The sequence below is a fragment of the Ylistrum balloti genome, unplaced genomic scaffold, assembly GCF_031769215.1.
Source record: "Ylistrum balloti isolate Yb309-2 unplaced genomic scaffold, AGI_CSIRO_Ybal_v1 Utg371914, whole genome shotgun sequence".
Lineage (NCBI taxonomy): Eukaryota > Metazoa > Mollusca > Bivalvia > Pectinida > Pectinidae > Ylistrum > Ylistrum balloti.
In genome coordinates, this window is record NW_026782941.1 from 12,986 (window position 1) to 36,095 (window position 23,110).

The 23,110-nt window shown below is 33.6% G+C and overlaps 1 protein-coding gene across 1 annotated transcript; it reads right to left on the bottom strand.

The window, feature by feature from the left end:
• Window positions 1–352: 352 nt before the first annotated feature.
• LOC132563909 (putative ubiquitin carboxyl-terminal hydrolase 50) lies at window positions 353–18,505 on the bottom strand. Its single transcript, XM_060228669.1, has 12 exons — window positions 18,299–18,505; window positions 17,971–18,078; window positions 17,055–17,202; window positions 14,659–14,732; window positions 5,821–5,883; window positions 3,830–3,887; window positions 2,699–2,766; window positions 2,419–2,478; window positions 2,128–2,227; window positions 1,698–1,771; window positions 1,066–1,164; window positions 353–559 (listed from the first exon to the last, which is right to left on the bottom strand). The coding sequence occupies exons 1-12, from the start codon at window positions 18,503–18,505 to the stop codon at window positions 353–355; spliced, it is 1,266 nt and encodes a 421-aa protein (XP_060084652.1).
• Between the last annotated feature and the right edge of the window lie 4,605 nt (window positions 18,506–23,110).

Genomic DNA, 23,110 nt, shown 5'->3' on the forward strand with positions numbered 1-23,110 from the left:
GCTGATATAATTAAACTCTTTAAACGACGAAAACGCTATTAACATCAATTTTACTGACAGTGAATGTAAGTATAATGCAATGACAGAGTGATTTTGTTTCCCGCAATGAAAATAATCAATTCATCACGGATAACTTGAAACAAATGAAACCATTTTAAGCAAAACGTACTACGAGTACTTCGATATATGTACACTTCTTCGTGTCCACATCTTACAGCATTCTATTGGAAGTTCTGTGAATATATTAACATCGATCTGTAAAAGAAGATCTCTGCTTCAAGATGTCATATGTCACTTCTTCATCACAAAAGCATTTTCTTGCTGTTTATGCTGAGTTTCTCTTAAACAACGTTTAAATTTGGTCGCTATAAAAGAGTACATAAGCTTTTCTAAATGTCGACTCTTGAAATATCATTCGTTCGCGTACTTCACGGACACTGGAGTCATTACAATAAAACCATCTGTTGGTTTTAGCTTTCCTCACAAATGAGGTGTAGTGCCCGCCATGCATGCTTCCAGAGTGTAAGACGACTCCGTATAGCTGAAACTGCAGCTCTCTCTGAAACAAAACATATATCAAAACACATAAAACAGAGACACGACCAATTATCGAATTTTAATTGTAGCATCATAGAATAAGACATTTACGTGTGTGCCATCACACAACCACAGAACGACTTACCTTGACTTATAACGTATTGAACTAGTGTTCAGCAATACAGTTCTATTACCCGACAGATTATCAACCAATTGTAACTGCTGCTGCACGCGCTCAATGTACGTGATACATTAGTATATTATGGTAATCAAACATTACGCGAGTCATTTAACGTATTATCGTGGTTTTCTAAAGGTTTCTACTAAACAAGACCCACAATACCACTAAGAAAGTACATTTGGCTTGACAGAGGGAATATTTAACTCTTGAAAATAAATGATAACTGAATTTAAAATCATTCTGCTTTATAACTTAAAAGACTGTACATTTATTTTGCACGTGATATGTGTAACTTTTTTGTTTGCTGCTATGTGATATATGGAGACCAGTATAACACATATAATTACCTTGTCTTGGTGATATTGTTTTTCCAAAATCAAAGACTTTCCAAACTCCACTATATGGTCTGTCTTTCTCAGTTCCTTGTATGACCCTGCCATCGGCACCTGAAATAGATGTAATAATTTCATCCTAAAATTGTGCTTGATTTGAATTGTATACAGTTAAAGTACATTGTGAAAGTAAAAGATTCTGATACTTTTTAATTGTTCGGAAACAACTGAAAAATCAGATATTTCAAAATTAGTACAACATTCTGGTGCTTACCATGTCATTTGAGGTAATACAAAATTGACGAGATACGCTCAAAATCTCTCAAAAACCCCACATGTAAAGTGTTATTGTATTTTAACCACTACAATCAAATATAGGTAACATGAAAAGCTTAAACGGCTATCGATCAATCATTTCAGACATTTCATGACACGTAGAAATAAAAAGAAATATAGAACATATTAATTGATTCTGTTAATTTTATTGTGATATTCATAACAAGATCTTATCTCCCACTAGGATTCAGAGTCTTTTTCCTGCTTCACTATTAGTGATTCTATTGTCCCCGAAAGGAATTTATATTCTACAGATCTGAATGAGGACAGTCTTATGTGAATACTTACATGCTATAAACTTTTAATCTTACCTCCTCAAATCGAGCTAGTTGCAGCATCAAAATTTCTGGAGCCTTGACAATTTGAAGAACTTGTGTTGTAACCGCTTAAAAATTAAAATGACTATTAATATTACATTTTCAATATGTATTTCTTACTGTAACTTGTACCAATAAAACAAAAACACTAGGAAAAGAATATATGTCATCAAATATTTGCGCAGATATGTTTCACAAATCTCATTTGAATATATTTTCATAACTTATATTTTTTCCCTCACACTATTATTCCATATTAAGGATCTGTATATTGACAAGAAATGCAAAATATGTACGACTTTGTCAACATATCTTTTGATATATGTTAACTAAATCGTATCTTTCATCATATACACTACTTGTGTTTTCAACAACATATCTTAATCATTGTTTCCTATCTAAAGATAAATAAAGATAATCTCACTGTGTTTGTCAGGAGAAACGTTACACTCTCTACATGGCAAAGTGCTACTTGGGAATTCCTCTCCTTTAAAAAATAGGTGAAGTCCATTTTCCAGTGTTTTCTGCGTATCAAAAAGACACATTATTGCATTATTCAAACTTAAAGGTGCAAAAATAAACAAAATACCAAAAAAACTACTTTCAAACGGTAGCGAAAGTGTGTCGATGAATATATTATAATTTTATGACACATGCATTACTATGATCATCTAATATGGCAAAGTTGAGAAGGACTATAAATGTTGGTACTTACCACATTTTCTTGAACTGGTACCATGATGCTACGAAAGAGTTGATCATCAACGGTTTCTTCCTAGAAAGAAAAGTAAATATCAAACTTCATTATGAAATATTATTGAAATACTAAGATATAATCAGACGAATCTTGAAAACGTTTATGTTGAATAACTTTGGAGGATATAGCATACATGCAACTATCAAATAACGCAGCTTTAAGGTTTTTTACTGCTTCGTCAATAAATTGTTAAAGCAACAAACAATACTGTGCAATTAAATGTCTGAAAAATACAAACATGATCGCATCCCCCGTAGGTGAATTTACTGATGAGGCGGCTTTCAAAAAGGACAACAGGACAATGATCTAAAATACAAAAGAATTTTGTTAGAAGAAAGAGTGTATAAAAAACGAGCATGTAAACAACATCTCATAATAAAAATACAACAACAACAAAAAAGACAAGAAAATACAAACATGTCAACATAATCGTTATCCAAACTCAAACTCAATAAAACTAACACAAAATAAGAACAAAGAAAAGATTTACTTGGAGAAACCTGAAAAAGTACAAGGAGAAAAAGACCAAATGTTGCGGAAGAGTAAGCGTCTTCTGCTTCATGGAAGACGACCGCCATGTAAATCATGGTAAATCCAAGTAAGTAATGTCATGTTCTCAAAAGATATCCAACAGACGAACCAACTAGCATCAAACACGTTCAGCTTGTAATTAGATACAGCCTTTAAAACGAATCCTACAAATGGTCCGTCCTTTTCATCAGTGATGCGTTTTGAAATCTAGTTGGGGACGATCGAGGAAAATATAAAGTGATTGAAATGTCAAAATCTAGATAAGGAGGTCCTTTATTCAAGAATTTAATAATTATTTTATTTTATTATAGGATATTAGAAGAGTTGCTAAAATAAGTTATTACTATTTAAAGCATACATCAACCATAACCAGTCATTTATTTACCTGAAGAAATCCATGGACATCAATGAGATTTCTTTTATGGTATGATTGGTCTGTTTAAACAATGTGCACTTGACTTTGAAACATGCGTTATTCTAAAACGCTTGTAACACATGTAATTTGTAAAATTCAGTTTTAACCAGTTATGTTTTCGTAACTACCTCCTTTCATTTTTTCATTTCCTGATGCACCCAAACCCGACCCCCACACCACTCTCCGATTTCTTCTCTTTCTGCTATGCTGTCAAAATATATGTCAGAGTGCCGTCCTACCACCAGGTTGTGACAATAAGGAGACGATATAAGTATTTATGTACTTGTTTTTCAATCCTTTTTGTTCATCTATGTATCATTTTATAAAATACAGGTTAAACTAAAGCAAACATTTGACTTTTAAAATTAGTGAAAACGTGTTTGCCTGATGTTACAGAAACCAAACGGCTAAAAAGTAAATTACCCTGTTCTTCTTCCATGCGCTTTTTTAAGCCAGTAGCTGCTGTTTTCTTTTCTTCGTTCTATAAAAAGACATTTAACATGAATGGGCAGTCGTTTGTATTATATTATAAGCAAAATGCACTCTTAAAGTGATAAGTATTTCCAAGTCTCATTTAAAATAAACAAAGCATACTAAACTATGGGTATCACGACACCACTCGAGATTAAAAGAATATCAAGTTACCTTCCTACGTTGAGACCTTTCATGGGTTGTCTCGTTTTCCAGAAATGAATTTGCGACATCATCTAAAAATAATAAGGACACACATCGACGTCAATATGATGAAATAAACTAAATTAAACATTTCTTTAACGAAGCCATGAACAATATCACAATGAGTAATCAATACCTGTACACATTTCTTTTTCTGTGTCTTCCATCTTCAAAGCATTCAATAAGGTCATGATGAAGGAATGGCAATCGTTCTCTTCGTATCTTCGAAATGATCGATCACTGAAGGTAACATGTGCTAGAATTATATATCTAAATGCAAAATTCATTATACATATACTAAATAATAAAAGTTTTGTTTGCAATAACTCTTCGACAACTTATATTTTCCTTGTATCAACTAAATGATGATTATGTAAGAACATCCTTAATGCATTTTTATGTATTAAACGGTAATAAATGAATGAGATAAAACAATCATGAGCCGATTATATGTAAATAAGCTTTGTCTTTCATAAGGCATTGCTTTCAAAAATAACCGTTTTTAATTTTTTTGACAAGAACAAGTACAGAAAAAAAACAATTTCATATAAAAGATTGAGTGAAAAGTTTATATATACAGGAAGTTATGTATTTTCTGCTTTGAACAGGTTTTCAGTGGCAGACACTGCTGGTTGACATTTAGTCCCCGATGTTTGCTGTTTTAATTCATTCGAATAATGGCGCGGTTCAGAATATATACATGTATCTGATATATGAAAATCACGACATACATTTAATTATGGGGCTCCTGCATCTCCCCCCTTTTTTTTGTCTTTTCTTTCGATCGCTTTGGATCTTCCCCAGTTGCCTTCTAAGCTTCAAAATTTAGGCCCATATCATCACTAACGAGTCCTAGCAGGACGAAACAGCTGTATGATACAGTTTAATACATTGTTTAGCTCTACTGTATCTAACGAAATTATTAAAAGTTGCTATTCGTTTGTGTGTCTTTGGTACAATTTTCAAGGCATGTTTTGTTTTTTAAAAGAGGAAATCAAAATGTACACCTGACATTTGGATATAAATCAATACAACTTTGTGATGTTATAAATGATGTCATAAACCAAAAGTGCCTGCCTATATTTTACAAAAACAGTCAATGATTATACAGGATATAAAATGAATGAAAAGCTGTGAGATTACCTGTCGCCTACGTGAATTTTCTTGAGGCAATACTCTTAAATCCTCAGACTCGGGTGGTTCTATCCGTACTAATTAAATCGATCATCTTTATTGCTCTATTTAGTTTCATCAGTTGTCTGATATAAGCAAAAAATATAATTGCTTTTAAATTGCTTCTAAACACCAAAAACCAACTCTAGAAGCTAGAGGCTTTGTCATCACACAATGTTTGTAATAAAATGTTCATATACCATTGTTCTGTCAATTCTGTCGATCATCCAGTGGGGTCGAATACGTAAGTTAATGAAGTTATGGAAAATGTATTACTTTAATACTATCTTTCCTATTACTTTGATGAAATAAAGACACTTACATGCGAAAAATTCTGCTCATTAGGAAATCCATCAGGTTCCAGTCGATGCTAAATTGCCTTTCAGCTCCAACGTTTATCTTTTCCAGCAGCTTTTGCAGAACTTTATCCACGCGATTCTACGAAAAGTATATTTCCTCATTTCAACATGCATACTTAATCTCGGGTTAATTACCGATGGATTGATATAAACATCAATATATATGACGTGCTTAACAATTATCGTAATATCTACTCTATTATTTACCTGTGTACTGTGCTGACAATACTTTTCCAACTTTTCCGTAAATCCCGGTGTCTGGCCAAGAACCTAAGAGAAATAGTTCATTAAATCAACAGCTTTTAGATACTTTTGCAGCTACTTTTTACATAAACATCATGTGAAATTACGAAATCTTCAACGAGCTAAAACAGAAATGTAGTAATACTAATATTTTTCCTTGAATGAAATATGTCCAGCTCATTTTATCAGGTCAGTTAACTTTCGTATAGTTTTGAATTACACATTGCATCATTTTGTTTTGTTTGTTTTTTTTTTTTTTTTTACTTATTTCTATTTTATTTCTATTCAATTCCCAAATCATTAATTAATCATTTCAACTAGCAAATCACGTTAAGCCACATGTTTAACCATTTAGCATGTTGTGATTGGCCTACAAGACGTACTTTGACTGGAAGAGTACTTCATATACTCAAAGAAATTACAATACGTAGTTGACGATTGATTTTGTAATCATTTGATTGTTGTTTAGATTTCTGTGTTTTTGCTTTGAGGATAACAAACCAATATGTTTCTAGTTATAATTTGAAATGATGTACAATATTTCTGGATACATAATTTCTAAATATTCTGAAATTGTCATTGTTGCATATTAATTAACAACATTTCACTTTAGTCAATAAGATAACGCGTGGATACAGAAGAGGTCAATGAATCCTCAGAATAGTTTTTATTGTGCTAGAAACAGGACAAACCACTTAACTAAATCGAGAACATCTGCCACTCGTTTTGTAACCTCTATATCTGATGCAGATATGAAGCCACATTTACAAACATATTTTTACATACATGTAATAAAAAAGTGATGATTCTGACAGAGGATAAACTCATAATTTAAGAGTCTTAGCATTGGAGGTCGATAACATAAAAAAGGAGATACATTTTAACGATTATTTTTGGTTGGAACATCAATATAATGTTATTTCCATGGCAATGCTGTGCTTAGCAAAAGACTTACCAAATTTAGTATTGCAAATGTGTCCGACTTAACCATAGTTATAATCAAGATGATTTACCTGTAATATACAGCTTGCATAGCAAGTAAGGCCAACATTAGGAATTCCCTAGAAAAAAATAATAGACATATTCTTCAGATTTTTACAACTTCATTTTCAAGGTCTCCTCCACTAATGAATCATACACACAAGTAGGATATTAATTTAACATATATAAAACGAACTTACCTGAATTCGGTTTGATAATTTAATTTTCAATATAATGGAAGATTATTTGGGTCTTGCAGTAAAGTAGAATAATTACAATGTATTTGTGTGCTTACTTCTAAAATGCTACTGGTTTGAATTTGGAATCAAAAAAGAAAACTGTGAATTTCAGTAATTAATCTAAAGATGTGAAGATTATTGGAATACTTACCATTATTTCTTGTTGAAATGAGGAATGTCCTAAAAAACAACATACATGAGTCAAAAAGCGATATTTACTAATTACTAAATACGTACGGTGAGATGTTAATTCAAAACTCATGACAAATTTTACTACACCATTAGAATTAATTTCAGATTGTATCAAAATATCACACGGTAAATGATAATGTAATAAATACCTTCTACTATTTGTCTATACTCAGGCATGACTGGTCGCTGAAACACGTTGAAAGATTTGAGTTATTGAAGTAATTTTCAGGTGTGAATATAATACAACCATAATGTGATCTACATTATAGATAAGACATAAAACTGCTCAGTAATTTAACTTTTCTGATATGCTTCGAGCAGTTTATATATGGTCATTCAAAATGTCCCCGTGATACCAATTCAGTATTGTTTATATCCAGACAGAACAATTATCTTCATACATGGAAAAAGAGATCATTCTGCTTTCATTGACATCAAAATCTATAAAAATCCGAAAGAATTCTATTCCAGCACTATTATTCCTAGTATTCATTTTCCTTCGATTATTGCAGTTTTTTCTTTCTTTTTCTTTCTGTATCACGACCAGGTTCTAGTTTCTATAAGTAGTTTCTTTCACCAACTTTATGCAGGCTGTAAAACAGATGACACACAGAATGAAACAAAAACATAAATGACTATTTTGATAATTGCATTTCGCATTTCAAGAAAATATCCAAAATGATGTTCTGAATACCAATATGAGCAATCATATACTTACGCAGTTTGCAGCCATGCAATACAAATGATCACCATGTCCTGTCTGTTGAACTGAGGTGCAGACAACGCATAGTCTATGTTTGCATTCAGGAAAAAACCGGCATATTGTTCTTCTTAAAGTCTGGAAGACGGAATTGATATCATATTATTGTTACTGGTACTACCTTTATCTTCCCTTCTATCTTAAGTTTAATTGAGGGCAGTAGAAAATATCGAACAATGAAGCTAAAAACCATATTCCATTTACCATGGATTTCATTTAGATATTGATTCAGCGACAACGGTTTAGAAATGCCATACATGATTTTCAGTAAAATGAGTAATGACGTGTCCTTTTCTAGTGAGAGTTTAAATATACACATTAATTTTACCATGATGAATCTGATGACTTCATCAGCGTGTCTACTGAAAGAGTATATATTTTTTGTCCAAAATAAAAAAAAAATGGTTTTCTTAAAATATTCGTAATATACTGAACAAAATAAGTTAAGGATCATAAACTTGAAACAGTGCAGTTTTACATACAAATAATAATATGATTATATTTTAAATTTTAATGACAGAACATTCATTTTAGTCTTTAATTACACAAAACAAATTCATTTGTGGTAATTGCTACCAAGAGCAGATAACCCTGAATAACAGCACCCTTGAAATCAAAGTGTAAGAGGAAGTAGAGCAAGTTAATCATGTAGACAAGGAAAACTCATCAAACTGCAATTGGCAGTTTAATAGGCAGTATGACCTCCGTTGACATCAATAACTGCCCTGCAACGTCTGCACATGCTTCTTATTAGTCGTCGGTGGCTGATCTGTGGGATGCGCTGCCATTCCTCTTGCAGAGCAATCATAAGCTGTTGGCGGTTCTGTGGCGGATTAGGTCGAGCTGAAACCCGGCGTTGCAAGGTGTCCCAAGCATGCTCGATAGGGTTCAGATCAGGAGAACGACTTGGCCAGTCCATGCGAACGATTGCTTCACGTTGAAGATAGTCGTTGACCACACGAGCACGGTGAGGACGAGCATTATCATCCATCAGAATAAAATCATGGCCAACAACTCCTGCAATGGGCCTTACTATAGGGTGTAGAATCTCGTCCCTGTATCGAACAGCTGTTAAAGATCCATTGTCTATGATGTAGAGGTCTGTATGGAAGTCAACACTGATCCCTGCCCAAACCATCACTGACCCACCACCAAAGCGATCATGCTGGACAACACAGCAGTCTGCATAGCGCTCTCCTTGGGTTCTCCATACCCTCCTCCTACCGTCATGGAAGTCAACACAAAACCTAGACTCATCTGTGAACATAACATTTCTCCAATGACGTAATTGCCAATTCAAATGATGAGTGGCCCATTGATGTCTGGATTGTCGATGACCTCTGGATAAAATTGGTCGGACTGCTGGTCTTCTAGCTCGTAAATTAGAGGCATGGAGTCTGTTTCTGATTGTCTGGGATGAAATCCTTAGATTTGTAGCACGCTGAAACTGAAGATTCATGACAGGAGCACTCAAAAACCGCTGACGTCGTGCCGTGATGCAAATGAATCTGTCCTGTCGGGCTGTCGTACAGCGTGGTCGTCCAGATCTGGGGCGTTGACGGACGTTATTTGTCTGTTGATAGCGATTCATAGCCTACTAATCACGCTCTGAGAAACATGAAGCTGTGCCGCCACATTTCGTTGAGTTTGACCAGCTTGAAGGAGCCCTATAGCTCGCGCGGCTTCAATATCATTTAAATGTCTTCGCATGATTAGTTTTTCAAGTTTTCGTTACAAATTGATTAAATGTTTCCAAATTCAACTTTTTTTAGCTTAGAAGTAACAGAATCAAAACCTGCAAGATTCCTCTGTAGTAATAGACCAGTCAGTTTTTCACACCACCATAGTTAACTAGAGCGGAACGGCAAGACCTTCAGATGCACGTGCTTTCACCTTTGACATGACTTTAGGTACATATTGGAGAAACTACGAGTGCAATTACCGGCAATACATGATTTGAATTTTTAAAGATATTATGGTCACAATTTAAGATCCTTAACTTATTTTGTCCAGTATATAAACCATGAGAATCAATGAGCGAGTAAGAAAATATTATCTCTCAAAACTCTTAAAAATCCTTAAAAATTGAAATCGTGCAATCAACAAAATAATATAGTCAGTGAATGCTGATCACTTATGGATCATGTTTGTTTCTTTACGGAGACTTTAAGAACAGGTTTGCATTTAGTTTTTAAAACGTTGTAATACTTATGCATAATATCAATTGCTTTTCAATCACATCGTTAATTGTGTTACTCTTACAGAAACAGAGCGACATTAGAAAAAAATCATACCTCGTCCGTAGCAATGCAATCCGGGTTATCACATGGTCCCTTAAATGAAAGAAAACAACGTAAGTATCTCATTAAAACTATCGCAAATGGTCTTTCAGAAATATTAAAAAATTAACACTCGGAGTCTATTCGACGACCTTAAAATATTGGCTTCTTTTGTAACCGATTTTTTCCGTTTTCTAGTGTCAAATAGGTGCATAGATGGACTCCATATACTTTTCAAAATGTTGCAAAGTAAGTCGCTATGTAAACTTTTTTAGTTTGACTGACTAGTAGCGAGTTCTCAATAAACTGTAACGAAAATGCAATGCGAGTCAACTAATACGCAAAATATGTGCCGCCAACAGCGACTCGTGCCAGAACGATTTTATTGAAATATAAAGAAAGTATCCAACGGAGAAGACACTACCAACTGAAAATACAAAGTAGTATACAATGACTGTTAAACCCGTTGTAATATGTGTATATGTAAAGACGCATGTATCACTTTCTGAGCAAAACATTTTCAGTAATTACATGTTTCAAGCGATAATCTTCCAGTTCGTGCACAGGGATTGTTTTACTGCAGTAACGTATTCCGCAAATGAGGACTTTGCTCCCATGTTGATCTAGTCGTTCATTCAGGCAATCTAGACACATTCTATGACTGCAGTCTTGAAACTCAACGAATGGCTGAAAAAAAAGTCAAACGCTATACCGTTCCATGCAATACAAAATAAGATATTTTTCTAAGGACCACTAATCTTTTGGAGAGAACGAGAAAAAGTTACAAGAAATTTATCATTTTGAGTGTTTCATGTGAAGTAGTAAATGTAACTTGATTTTCGTCCGTGAGACTGGTATAAAATATTTATTAAGATCAAAAACCACAGATGATGGCATTCTTTAAAAACTCTAAAGATGTTAAGACTTGAGTTTTGGAACCAAAAACACCTTAAAACGATTTATGAATATGGTCTGGCTAATGCTATCCTAGATCTACAGTAAACAACAAAAAGATCTCGAAGAATGGTCGTTGAAAACTTCTAAAATTGTCTGACGCCAGGAAATATTCCTAAATAAAGAAATCGGAGAACATCAGAAAATACATTATATTATCGATGCGTGATTTATGTACTTGTTGCAATGTCCTTCAAAATGAAAGTTACATTTCACGCTAAAATATTTTGAAACTGATTCAGGCCTGATTTGTTTTTTTTTGTTATTTAAGACAGTTTTCAGAAAACCGAAACCGTTGACGATTAGTCTTTGATAACTAAATTGCTGCTCCTTGGGTATACGTGAGAAACGAATAGTTTTTAATTTGTATTGCTTCAACAATTTTACCGTCTTTAAGCAAGTTATCTTGTTTTGACAAATTCTCCCTGTTATTAGCTCTTTCAGGTACTGCTTTCTCTGTAAAAATAAGTAAGAATGAATTAATTAACTAAAATGGAGATTCAAGGGCCTTAACGACAGCATGTAAGCAGTGGTGGAACTGGGACCAATTATTAAAGGTAACAAGAACAACAACACTTCGCGTTTATTTTTTTAATACAAAGTTTCAGCTCAATGGAATTATTGGAACTGGAACAAAGGCCCAAAATGTTGTTTTAGTTGTTTTGTTTTAGAAAAAAATATTTTATTTTCCATTCTGGAATAAGGAAAAATAACACTTATTCAAGACCACTTCAGGATCATTTCAGGCAAGGTTGAACACAATCGGACAGGTGAAATGTGAGAAGACATTATGTGTTATTCATAAAAAAAACATGCTAGCTTAATCATTTTAGAAAAAAAAATATTGGCCGTAAATGTTTACGAAGAAATGTGGTGTCATGGTGTCCATATTGGCTTTTAAGTGACAAAACTTGATCGACGCTATCCTTGGACCATTTCAGTCAAATTTGAACTTGAGAAGTTTAAAATATGTGTTGTTCAGCAAATCCATAATTATATTATCATGTACTGCCATATCTAACTTTCTACCAGGTTGTAAAATAAAAACATTTCGCTGGCTTTCTTCCCTTAATATCAAGTTTCAGCTTATTGGACACCAGTGGAACGACACTTGATATATTCATGTGTAAGAAATTCAAAAATCATCTTATTAGCAAGGTTTCTGTCTTCTCGACCAATTTTAGACATAGATTACACTTTCTGACCTACTAACTTTTGTCAAGTCCTAAATACCCATAGACAAATATTTAATTTTTTTCTGACACAGGCGTGCCTTCAAAAATAACGTCTCAAATAATTCATTGGCGAAAGCATTTTATTATTTCGAGAGTTTAAGTTGTTACATTCCGACTGGCAGGGCATCTTACGGTTTGGTTTTCGTTTTTTGTTTTCTGTAATAACATTATGTTTTTCTTTTTTTCGAAATCATCTTGTAGTCAGCTCATTTGCAAAGTGCAAAAATTGCAATTGATGACAATTAATTGAATTAAAAACTGGCATAGAAAAAAGAAGCGAAAATATATAATTAAAATTGCATGCTTAATTTTTTCAATAAGGACGTTTCCTATCTGGAATAGTTTGGTACCACTAAACTTAAAAAAAAAACATGACTCAACCGTTTTGCGATTCTGATTATCACACGGTTCCTAAAAAAAGAAAACTATAACTTAAAGCGCACAATAAATACCAGTAGCTGATTGCAAAAGGTGTGTGAAGAATATATTATGATCGTCCGAGTTGCTACAATTTTATCATCGCAGAATTTTAGTTACTCATTCATTCAGGCAATTTAAACACATTCTATGACTGCAGTCTTGAAATTCCACGAACGACTGAAGAATTACACAGAAAGCAATGTGGTCCAACGTAAGTCAAACTGGTATTTATAATATGACAGCCCTACAAAAGGGAATAGTGGGTTTAAGTACGTGCCTGCACCAAAACATTACAGGAAATCGATTCCAGAAGTAATCTGCAATAGCTGTTTCATCATTTTAGCTAAATTATTTCCAGCATGTTGGGAGTGCAAATACGTTCAATTGAAAAGAATTAAGTTTATTTTACTTAAGACAATGATAAAGGCATCGCATTTTTAATCAATAAAAACAACACATGAAACATAGCAAAGGAAAAAAATTAGCTGATGTGTTTGACATAGGAAAAAGTAAACTGCATCTCATCGATTCAGGGATGTACTATATAAGTGGTATTTCAGCAATGCCTTATTATCAACACTTTTGTGTTAGTGGTCATGCAAGATGAAATAACTATCCAAAGGCATACACCTTCAGATAACATTCATCGTAAAGTAATTGTTTCCGATCGACATCCAAATGGGTATGTATTACTAGAATGAGGAATGTCTACAACGTAACTCTCTGAGATCTTTAGTAAATACACCAAGTCAAAGATGGCAAAACGTTATCAAAAAGGCAACAATTCATACATTTTTGTATGCCATATTCTATTAAGATAGCGTTGTTAGACTGATAGAACCAAATACAAATCCGTTACCCATACTCTCTTTTATAAGATAATAGTCTGGCAAATACCTTTTGGTGGTTAAAAGGGTAGACATTGGAAAGTAAAGACGTAATGACTGACAATATGGACATGAATGATTGGTGATTGAATATTTTCAGAGATGTGTTTCAAGCACAACAATGAAAAAAATCGACACGCCTTAAATATGACTCAAATTCGAAGAAACATTAATATAAACAAAATAATTATTTACGATGAGACGCTTGAAACAGTACAAGGATAATAATACTATGTGTACCTTAATGGATAGTGTCTCCTGCTACATTGATGGGGAGTCTGAAGATGGTTCTCAGTTCCGTTCAACTAAAACGGAAGAAGGATCTGGTTCCCAGATCCGGTAAGGTTAAACCGAACTAGCAAACAGAAACCGAATTCAGACTCTCTCCATCACACTATCCACCATTTTAACCTTGACCAATCCAAGGAAGTAATGTCAAGTTGTCAAATGAGAACAATGCAAACAACAAAACAATGTACCGATATAGAAATACATGTACATGACAACATGTGACTAATATACCAAAATCTCTCACTATTTGAAGTAAAATACTTGATAGATAGACATGATATTCTTGTTGTTTACGTAGCAGAATTTTTATTCAAGGACGCAATCATCTCTATAAGGTTTGTTTTATCCATAGATTAGATAACAAGAACAGAAATCTAAAGTGACAACCTGAGGGCGAATAAACAATCAATAATCTGATATTGTGAAATGAAAATAGATTACTAAATCCGCCATGACTTTACCTCTCTCAGCAACCGTTGATATTCAAAAAGACACCGATGAAGGAACTGATCTGTTGTTATATACAGTTACCTATGTACTCACAAACTGTTATAGGATTCTTACCGTTGGTGAGTTGGTTTTCTCTGCATTCTTTTGAAGATCTCGTGTTCCACTGTCTGTTGAATTCGAAGTAATGACTGTAAAAATATTAAAGTATAACCACAAAAAATGATAGATAAATATTTGCATGGCGTGATGTTTTACACTTATCTATAATAATTCGCTGAAATCTCATTAAGCAAAAACTGTTTTATTCCTTATGGAATTGGTTAATGACATCCATATAATCGTTCTCTACATAATAGTAAGACATTGCAACCCCCTGCTCTCCCTCCACAACTCGGCGGTCCCACACTGACTTATGTGCAATAAAAAAGGGACAAATTTGATCACACTCACTCAATAAAACTAGGAGATATTACGGACATTTATAAGCGTTTGCAGTTTGATAAATGCTTTTCAAGACATGAAGCTGTTATTACGCACTGATAAGTATTTTCTGAAAAAATTACAATAACCTTGACCTTGGCTTCTTTAAATACAATTTTGTTCTTCTCGTCCTTGATCAATCTATAAAATTAACCAAACCCGCTTATAAAAGAAGACCGAAGAGTGATGGCAAATGATAACATCCGTATCTTGTCCCTACATCGTCAAAAAGGGATATTAAGTATACTGTTATGTGCATGTATACTGTAAATTCTGGAACCCACATATTGATTTTCCAAACCTTCCTTAACCAAATGTGTCGTCCCTTTAATAATGAATATGTCAATATAAGAAGCCCTCACCATTTTATGTTTATCCTAAGCAAGCATTTTAATTGTTATTGAAATGATAAAGATTTAGCGAAACTCCATATATACTTTAAATGTAAATTTGTCATCAAATTGTTATTGAAGTTAAATGGATAGTACAAAATACCAGCATGAAAACTGATTTCCTTGAAGACAGCCAGGACATAAGGCCTCGACAGGCCAATATTTAGCATGTCTTAAAAGAAATAAATTTCTTACGGGGACAATCCTTCATTCGAGCGACAAAAAAATTAACTAGCAATGCTTTTTTCTCACTTTTCTTTTTCAAATTATAACCTAACAGAGCATCACCTTAATACGAATGTGGCTATGTTTTTCTGTCTTAGCTTTCTACGGTTTTGCCAGTGTAAATTCAGCTCTTCTGTTATTCACAGTCTTTTCACTTTTTTCCCTTCCGTTACAGATTTTAGTATAAATGTATAGTTTTACCACTTTACTTGATTCTAATGGTAAAAAGCCAATATTGACCTCATTTCAGCAGAAATGTCAACTGCGTTATATCAACTTTTTAATGACTCTAATTGCGGTATTTCAAGAACCCGCTAACTTAGTAAAGAGAATACATTGAAGTAACTTTGACTTTCCGTTTTATACTAGATTTTTGTCATGAATTTACTGGATAAGTTCATTTTCCAAGTAGAATTTGACACTTATCACACACCAATTTTGATTTTTTTTTTAGTCGTCTCCTAGACTACTTTAGCTTCGATCATCGATCACTGACGATTCTTAAAAGGACGAAACAGCTGTCTGATGCAGTTGAGTTCATTCGTTGATTCTACTTTATTCAATTTCAAAATTGTATGGTGTTATTCATTTGTTATGTACAATCCTTTATACCACAGTCTCTTAAATTCTACATTTGATTCGATTTCCTTGGTCTTCGATCGAAGGTAAATGGTGATACTTGGCCAGTTTTGATTATTTGTCAAGCTGGATTGTTTTTCTTCAATACATGTTGCATGTTCATGTGCAGTCATGCCATTAGTCGGTGAATTCCTAATTTTAATTTCCAAAGAGAAAATAGTGTCGAACTTAATGAATAACAGAGTAATGTCAAAAATTCGTAAAACAGTTTAAAGGGTCTCTTATAAAATTAAAAATGCCAACGATCTTGCGCATCCATTCAAAACAACTGCCGGATACCATTTTCATAATTAAATTAGACACTCAGAATGTGAGATGCACCACTAGAACCTTTTCTTAACTAGTTCATAAAGTTCCATTTTGCAGTTCTGCAAAGATGGTTGTTGCAAACTTTAAATGTCAAAAACGGCTGCCTGCAGTCATTCGTACGTAACAAGGATCAATACTGAAATTATTTACGTTTGGGAATATTCTTTCGGTAGTTCATTAGAAATACAAGGCAGCGATTGACGACTCTAAATAAACGTATTCACTATGTTTCAAGAGCATTCTTCATTAGTTGCTTTGAAATATTGGTATTCACTTCAATTTCAAAATGACCACTGGCTGGAAGCTTGATTCTTGATCTGAAATTTGGCAAACAGAACAAAAAACATATTGATCTTACACAATGGAGCCCATCCTGAATGCACAACAAGAACCCACACATGATATGTTCATAAAATTTCCATAGCGAATTAAAACCTATAAACAATCTAGGAGGGGCTTACTCACCGTCTCTATCTGTCGCTTCCATCTCCATCTCGTACGAATTTTTGCTTTTCAAATGAGTTCTTGATTGATTTTGTATGCCTCCATTTGCTAATTCGGCCAACTGACCCTCCACGTCAGTTTCCATGTCCACCGAGGTATCCAGTCTCCGCTGTAGTACGAAAACACTGTACTTTGAGCATAATCGTATGCATGGTCTAAAGCCATGAAAACCGGTGTCATATCAAAAATTACACTATATCTTTTAAGCATCAAGCTGATCTAAAGAAAAGAACTTTGGTATCAATTTAGTGCCTATATTTTTATAAGAGTATCGATATATATTTGAAGATCATATGGAAAATTTATTTTTTTCTGTGACATCTTTTTCTGATTTGTGTGTACCGCAACGAGTAAAACAAGAAAAATATAAGATCTTGATAAACTCAGCCTAAAAGAAATAATATAAATTAGCGTTCCATTTGGAAAGCTTCAAATTTGTCAATTTATTAGCTTATATTCTGAAGATCAAGTTACGAGTAAGATAGTATGCACTTTAAACTATTAAATCAACCTACCATTGAAAAAAAGATATATATTGTTGCATTTCTTAAGCACGTGTTAAGCATGAGAAAAAATTATATAAGATGGTTGTGTTGTGTTAAAGTAGAAATTTACGGTGACGACTATAAGTCAGATTTTATCTTCATATAAGTACAAAGTTAGCCAGTTAGGAAAACGTATCGCGTATTCAGCATGAGGGAGGTGCAAAAACAAATATATATATATATATGCACGACATCCTGCGATGTACTTACAAACTGACATTGCGTGAAGACCAGGGCAAATGTAAATATATTCTTGTTATGTTAAAAATAATATATGAGCTTGCGGTAACGTGTCTAATGTACATATCATTATATCAAAGACACAAATTTACATTTAAACTTTCTTTCCTTTCGATGTCCTCACTGTGTTTTGGAATTCCTTCCGTAATTTGAGCAGACTCACTTGGCATAAGCGACTCCTTTCTTGTTGACGAAGAAAGCTGCCAATAGAGACAAGTTAACAATCACAGTTTTCAAGTCTTTCGACGGGAGTACAACCCATATTATTTATTAAATATATTTGAATGAGTTGGGAAATTATGACGTTGCATAGCGGACAGAATTATATGTAAAATCCAAGAACTGTGAAAGGATCGTTTCTAATCTATCTCACCTTTACTATTAATGAACAATCAATCGTTTTGACTTCTGCATACTCACACGAGCCTCATATTCTTGAACATGTTTTTCCAGTTGATCAGCTGGAATTTCAATATCGCATCTTTCACAACTGACAAACTGACGTTTGCCATGAATCTTTTCACATTTGCTTCTTTTGCGTACTAGAATGCGCAATGTATCCTTAGCATGTTTCAAACACAATCTATGGCAGCAGTCTCGACACGCAACAATCGCCTTAAAAGACATATTCTAGTAGTTAACTTCAGAGAAAAATCCTTGATAATCAACATTGTTTTTATCAGTAGTATTAGGACATTGGTTTTTCAAATACATGTAACTATAAAAATGTCTAATGAAGCTAGAAAACAATTAGTAAGATCTTGTACTATGTCTTCATATTTTATTTGTGTGTGAGAGGTACAATCTAATTGCTAGTATGTATATGCCTTTTTATACAATCCATCAACGAACACTTTTTAATTTTTAAACGGAATAGAAATGTAGGTATTTTACCGCCAATCAATAACACAATAATTATAGTCTATGATACGCAAAATTACTGACTGTTATTACTCCAAAAATGATGACACTGGTATCAACCAATTCGATTGTAAGTTTCCTAATATTATTTTAATTGATATGTTTGAAATGAAGCAGAACCAACTTTGTTAATTAGACTGTTATATGATACATTTTAGGGATAAGAAATCGCATACTATTCACCGAAATGATTCAACTATCACGAGAGTAATTGAATGTGTCGGATTTGATCATTCAAAAATCAACTTTATATTTTACATATCAGATAAAGACCTTTTCACAGCATCCTCCCTTCGAGCACATCCATCCATTGCTACCAGTGAGGTATTTGATCTGCATAACCTAAAACCAAAAAGCTTAAAATTGCGCTAAATAAATTTCCATTAGTGCCCAAAATTCTCAAAATACGTCATAGAATAATGTCATAATTCATATAATATGTACTGATAGGGACACACGGTAAAAACATTCTTTGGACAATCATTATTTTTGTTTAATGGAATGAACAGAAAACGTAACTGGGTAAACAACATTTATGTAAATTCATTTTCTTGATGAATACTGCAATGTAGAAGTAGAATTAGTGAATGACTACTAAATGAAGAGATATCATTTAAGTCAGCAGCAACGAAAACCCATCTATTGCGCTTTTACCATTGAAAAAGGGGAAAAAAAATTTGATCCAAGATATAACAAAAGTCAGAGCGGAGACTGTCACTTACCGCTTTTTTGAGAAAGTGCAACGAGAAAATGTGTACTTTTTGCTTATAAACACTCTCAAAAGTGCAGTAATCTTGTAGAGACCCAGTTTCTCCAGTTTTAAACGAGAACATTTTTTCAGTCATATCTTCTATGCAGCTTACACATAGCTCTTTATGGCATGGTAGCTCTAAGTAACGCTAAAACGACACAAACATGGCTTTCTATAACAGTGTGTGAAAGTAAATACGAACGTAGTGATAGACAAAACATCGAACAGTTAATGAAAACTGGACATCATTACCTGCAAGTGTTACAGATTACTAAGTTAATAATATTTTGTCTGCTATAGCTACAGTTACACGTACCTTATATCCATGTGTTCGACATTTCGATGGATTTTCGACCAGCTTCGCTGGTATGTCTTCGCCGCCAGAGATATACTAGAAAATTTAAATGCGAAACATTAGGTAAGTTCGTAAATAAGGGAGGGTTGATGGTCTAAAGAAGGTCATAAAGTCAATGGGTCTTAACGATTGCTTGAGTTGATTGTCTACGACGGACGACAACGGGAAAAGGCGATCGCGATATATAGGCATTCATAGTCCAAGATATGCAAATGATAATCTTTATTCTTCAAATAATCTTTAACAATGGTCCTTAAAAGACAGAGAATTGCGTTTTCTGGAAAAAAATCTATTTAATTCAGTGTCAGTTACTTTTAAGAAATGGATTTACCTCTCCAAATGTTGATTGTTGTTAGATATAGCTAAACTCTTTACTGATGTATGCTTTTTAATCGAAATTTCACTCTGTTTCTTCAATCTGGGCTCTGCTCCTACTTACCCTAGGGCCAAAGTAACATAAATGAAATAAATGATTCCATGTAAATTTTGATCGCAGTCTTATCAGCGGTTTAGAATGGGGGCTTTTTTTCTAATATCAGAATTAATCATTAGTTACGAAATGAATGTCCACCCTCGCGATGTTTCACATAGAATTTGAATCCGCTCAGACGTTCAGGAGAAGTCGCGTTTCAAACGAAAATCTTATGAACGGCTTATGAAGCATGACGGAGGACAAAACAAGGTACGTCGCCAAGTCGATATCTAAAATGCATCCCTAGTGGCAACACGTAAGGATGTAGACCGTTACCATCAATGCTTATCTGTTTTCTACTTTTCAACATGCATTTCACTACTATGTCAACTTCATCCGTCAACAGTCACTTGTATCGCATTACAAAAGAAAGGTGGTTTCCGAAATCCAACCACCTTCAGGTTATCAATTTCTTTTCTTTAAACTGAGTGCACTGAATTATACCTGAATGTGCTATTCATTTTCCATTTGTGAAATGTAAAATGTCCACAGATCCCGTTATTCACCTTTTTGCCGTAATTATACCCCTTTTCTACATTTGTAACATATTTTACTCTCAGATTTATTGAAGACATTTGGTCATTTTCCACATCAATAACTATGATTTTAGAATGATAATTTTACTCTGTGATCACCTTGGGTGAAAAAGAATTAAGTACTTTTCAAAATTTAGTCTTGAAGATTAAGTCATCAAACCATCATGTCAACCTTTGTCCACCATTTAAAACCATTTCAAAAATAGGTTTTATGTATCCTCTGTACACACAAGTAATTTAAGAAAAATGAAGGTAGGGAAAATAGTTTTCTAGCACTATGAACATAGGCAGTATGTTGTTACAAAAATGAAATTAAACAAACTTAAATTCATTTTAATGAACTATAGACCTTTAGAATCTACATTAACTGGAAAAGAATGATGTTTTATGTGAATGAAACATATTACACATATAATGATTGGTAGATGTAATTGGGTATTAATTAATGTTATCTATAATACGGTTAAAAAGCCAATAATGCAACAGATTTGGAAGTATTCACATAAAAGGTTCTCTATTTAAGGAACATCACGGTTTTAAAAAATGCAATTGGTTGTGCGTGTGTTATACACTGCTAGCTACGTTTCTATGGTATCACGATATTCACAGCCGATTTACATGTCCAGCTTGACCCAAGTTTTGGTTAAGGAAACCCCTCTCAAATTTAGCGTTGATAATGCCACGCGATAGTTTTGAAAACGAGGCAGATTAGTTTGTAATCACGAACATATAATAGCGGACAGAAATGACAGTGAAAGTAGCGACACAGTGAGTAAAATCTAGTTTTTTCAGCACCGGATTGTGTGGCAAATGTTATTTAAAACCTCTAAGGCCGTTCAGAATTTTGTTTACAGGAAACGGTTTTACGGGCGCATGCGTTATCATATATTTCACAAAAAATACATATCTAGACTGTTGATCGACATATAAGGATTTCCTTTTTTATGATTATTAATTAACATCTTAATGTGCAAATTTCAGCGAAAACCAGCTGTTATTGTTAATAAGGTAATGAACTTGACATATGCAATAATAAAAAATAAATTCCACAATGTCGTTTTAATGTAAATAATAATATATTATGTTGTATTTATGTGTGGCTACCTATATTGTGTAATACATTTTCATCAGCATCTATGTAACTTCATGGTTTAACGACATAAACGGTCCTCTAACAACGTAAAGGCATACCTACTTGGAGGATTAATTTGTTATCATGCTCCCCGATAATTTTCTGGGGAATGTACAGTTTGTCCGTTGTCGACACGTCCGTTTGTCTCTCCGTCCGCCCTTTCGTTTCCACAGCAAAATTTTAAAGGGGTCATAAAACTTGGTTTATATAATGGTCAAACATGCTGTGTACCAATGTTAAAGCCCTCGACCATCTCAATACAAATTTAAGCCCTTTGTTAAAATTTTGTTTCTGGAGCATAATTTTGTTTGTATTTCAACTAAGGTAATGGAACTGTGTGTATACATTGTCAGACTAAGACTTTGTGTACAAAGTTAGGGTGCGCAACACTTGATTACACAATCATTTCCCATTGTTAAAATTTTGTTTCCAATAAAGTTGTTTTCATGGAGCATTCAATAGTTTCACGGACACTGTTGATTTTATTCCCTTCTAGCCGCATGCAAAGACATTACAACTGTTCTATACTTAAAGCTATACAAGACATATTTTGGTGGATGATATAGCATAAAGGATAGTATTGAAAACATGCAAAGTTTGAAAGAAATTCGGGTGTGTATGGTTTCTATGAGAAATTTAACATTAACTGGAACCTCACCTTTGATTTAGATACAGCATAGCCATAATCAACAAAGACAATACCAATATGTCGACCTAAGCATAATTTCTAACTCAAATTCAATCAAACAAAAGCGAAATATGAAAAATAAGATTTGATGTACACGAAGATTCCTGAAAACGTAAAAGGAATATTAGGCCAGGTGTTCAGGAATAGTAAAAGTCTTTTACTTCATTGGCAACACCCGTCATGGTCACGGCACTACAACGTTGGGACGCTACAATCCAAGTGTCTCATCATATAGATCATGTAGATTTAACTTTCATTAGTACGCAAGATGTAATTCAAACTTGGTTTTTACCGGGGCCCATGTACGCTGTCATACAAGTGTATATTGGTGTATGTGTGTGTGGAGGGTGGGGGAGAGGCATAAAATGATGCAATCC

What these genes read in the sequence shown, in the direction of transcription:
- LOC132563909 (XM_060228669.1), bottom strand. Translation starts at nt 18,505, where the DNA reads ATGTCTTTTAAGGCGATTGTTGCGTGTCGAGACTGCTGCCATAGATTG. An exon ending in AGAAAACCAACTCACCAACG is followed by an intron (nt 5,884 to 14,658) that starts GTAAGAATCCTA and finishes TATTTCTCTTAG; the next exon opens with GTTCTTGGCCAGACACCGGG. An exon ending in GCGCATGGAAGAAGAACAGG is followed by an intron (nt 2,767 to 3,829) that starts GTAATTTACTTT and finishes TTTGTATTTTAG; the next exon opens with ATCATTGTCCTGTTGTCCTT.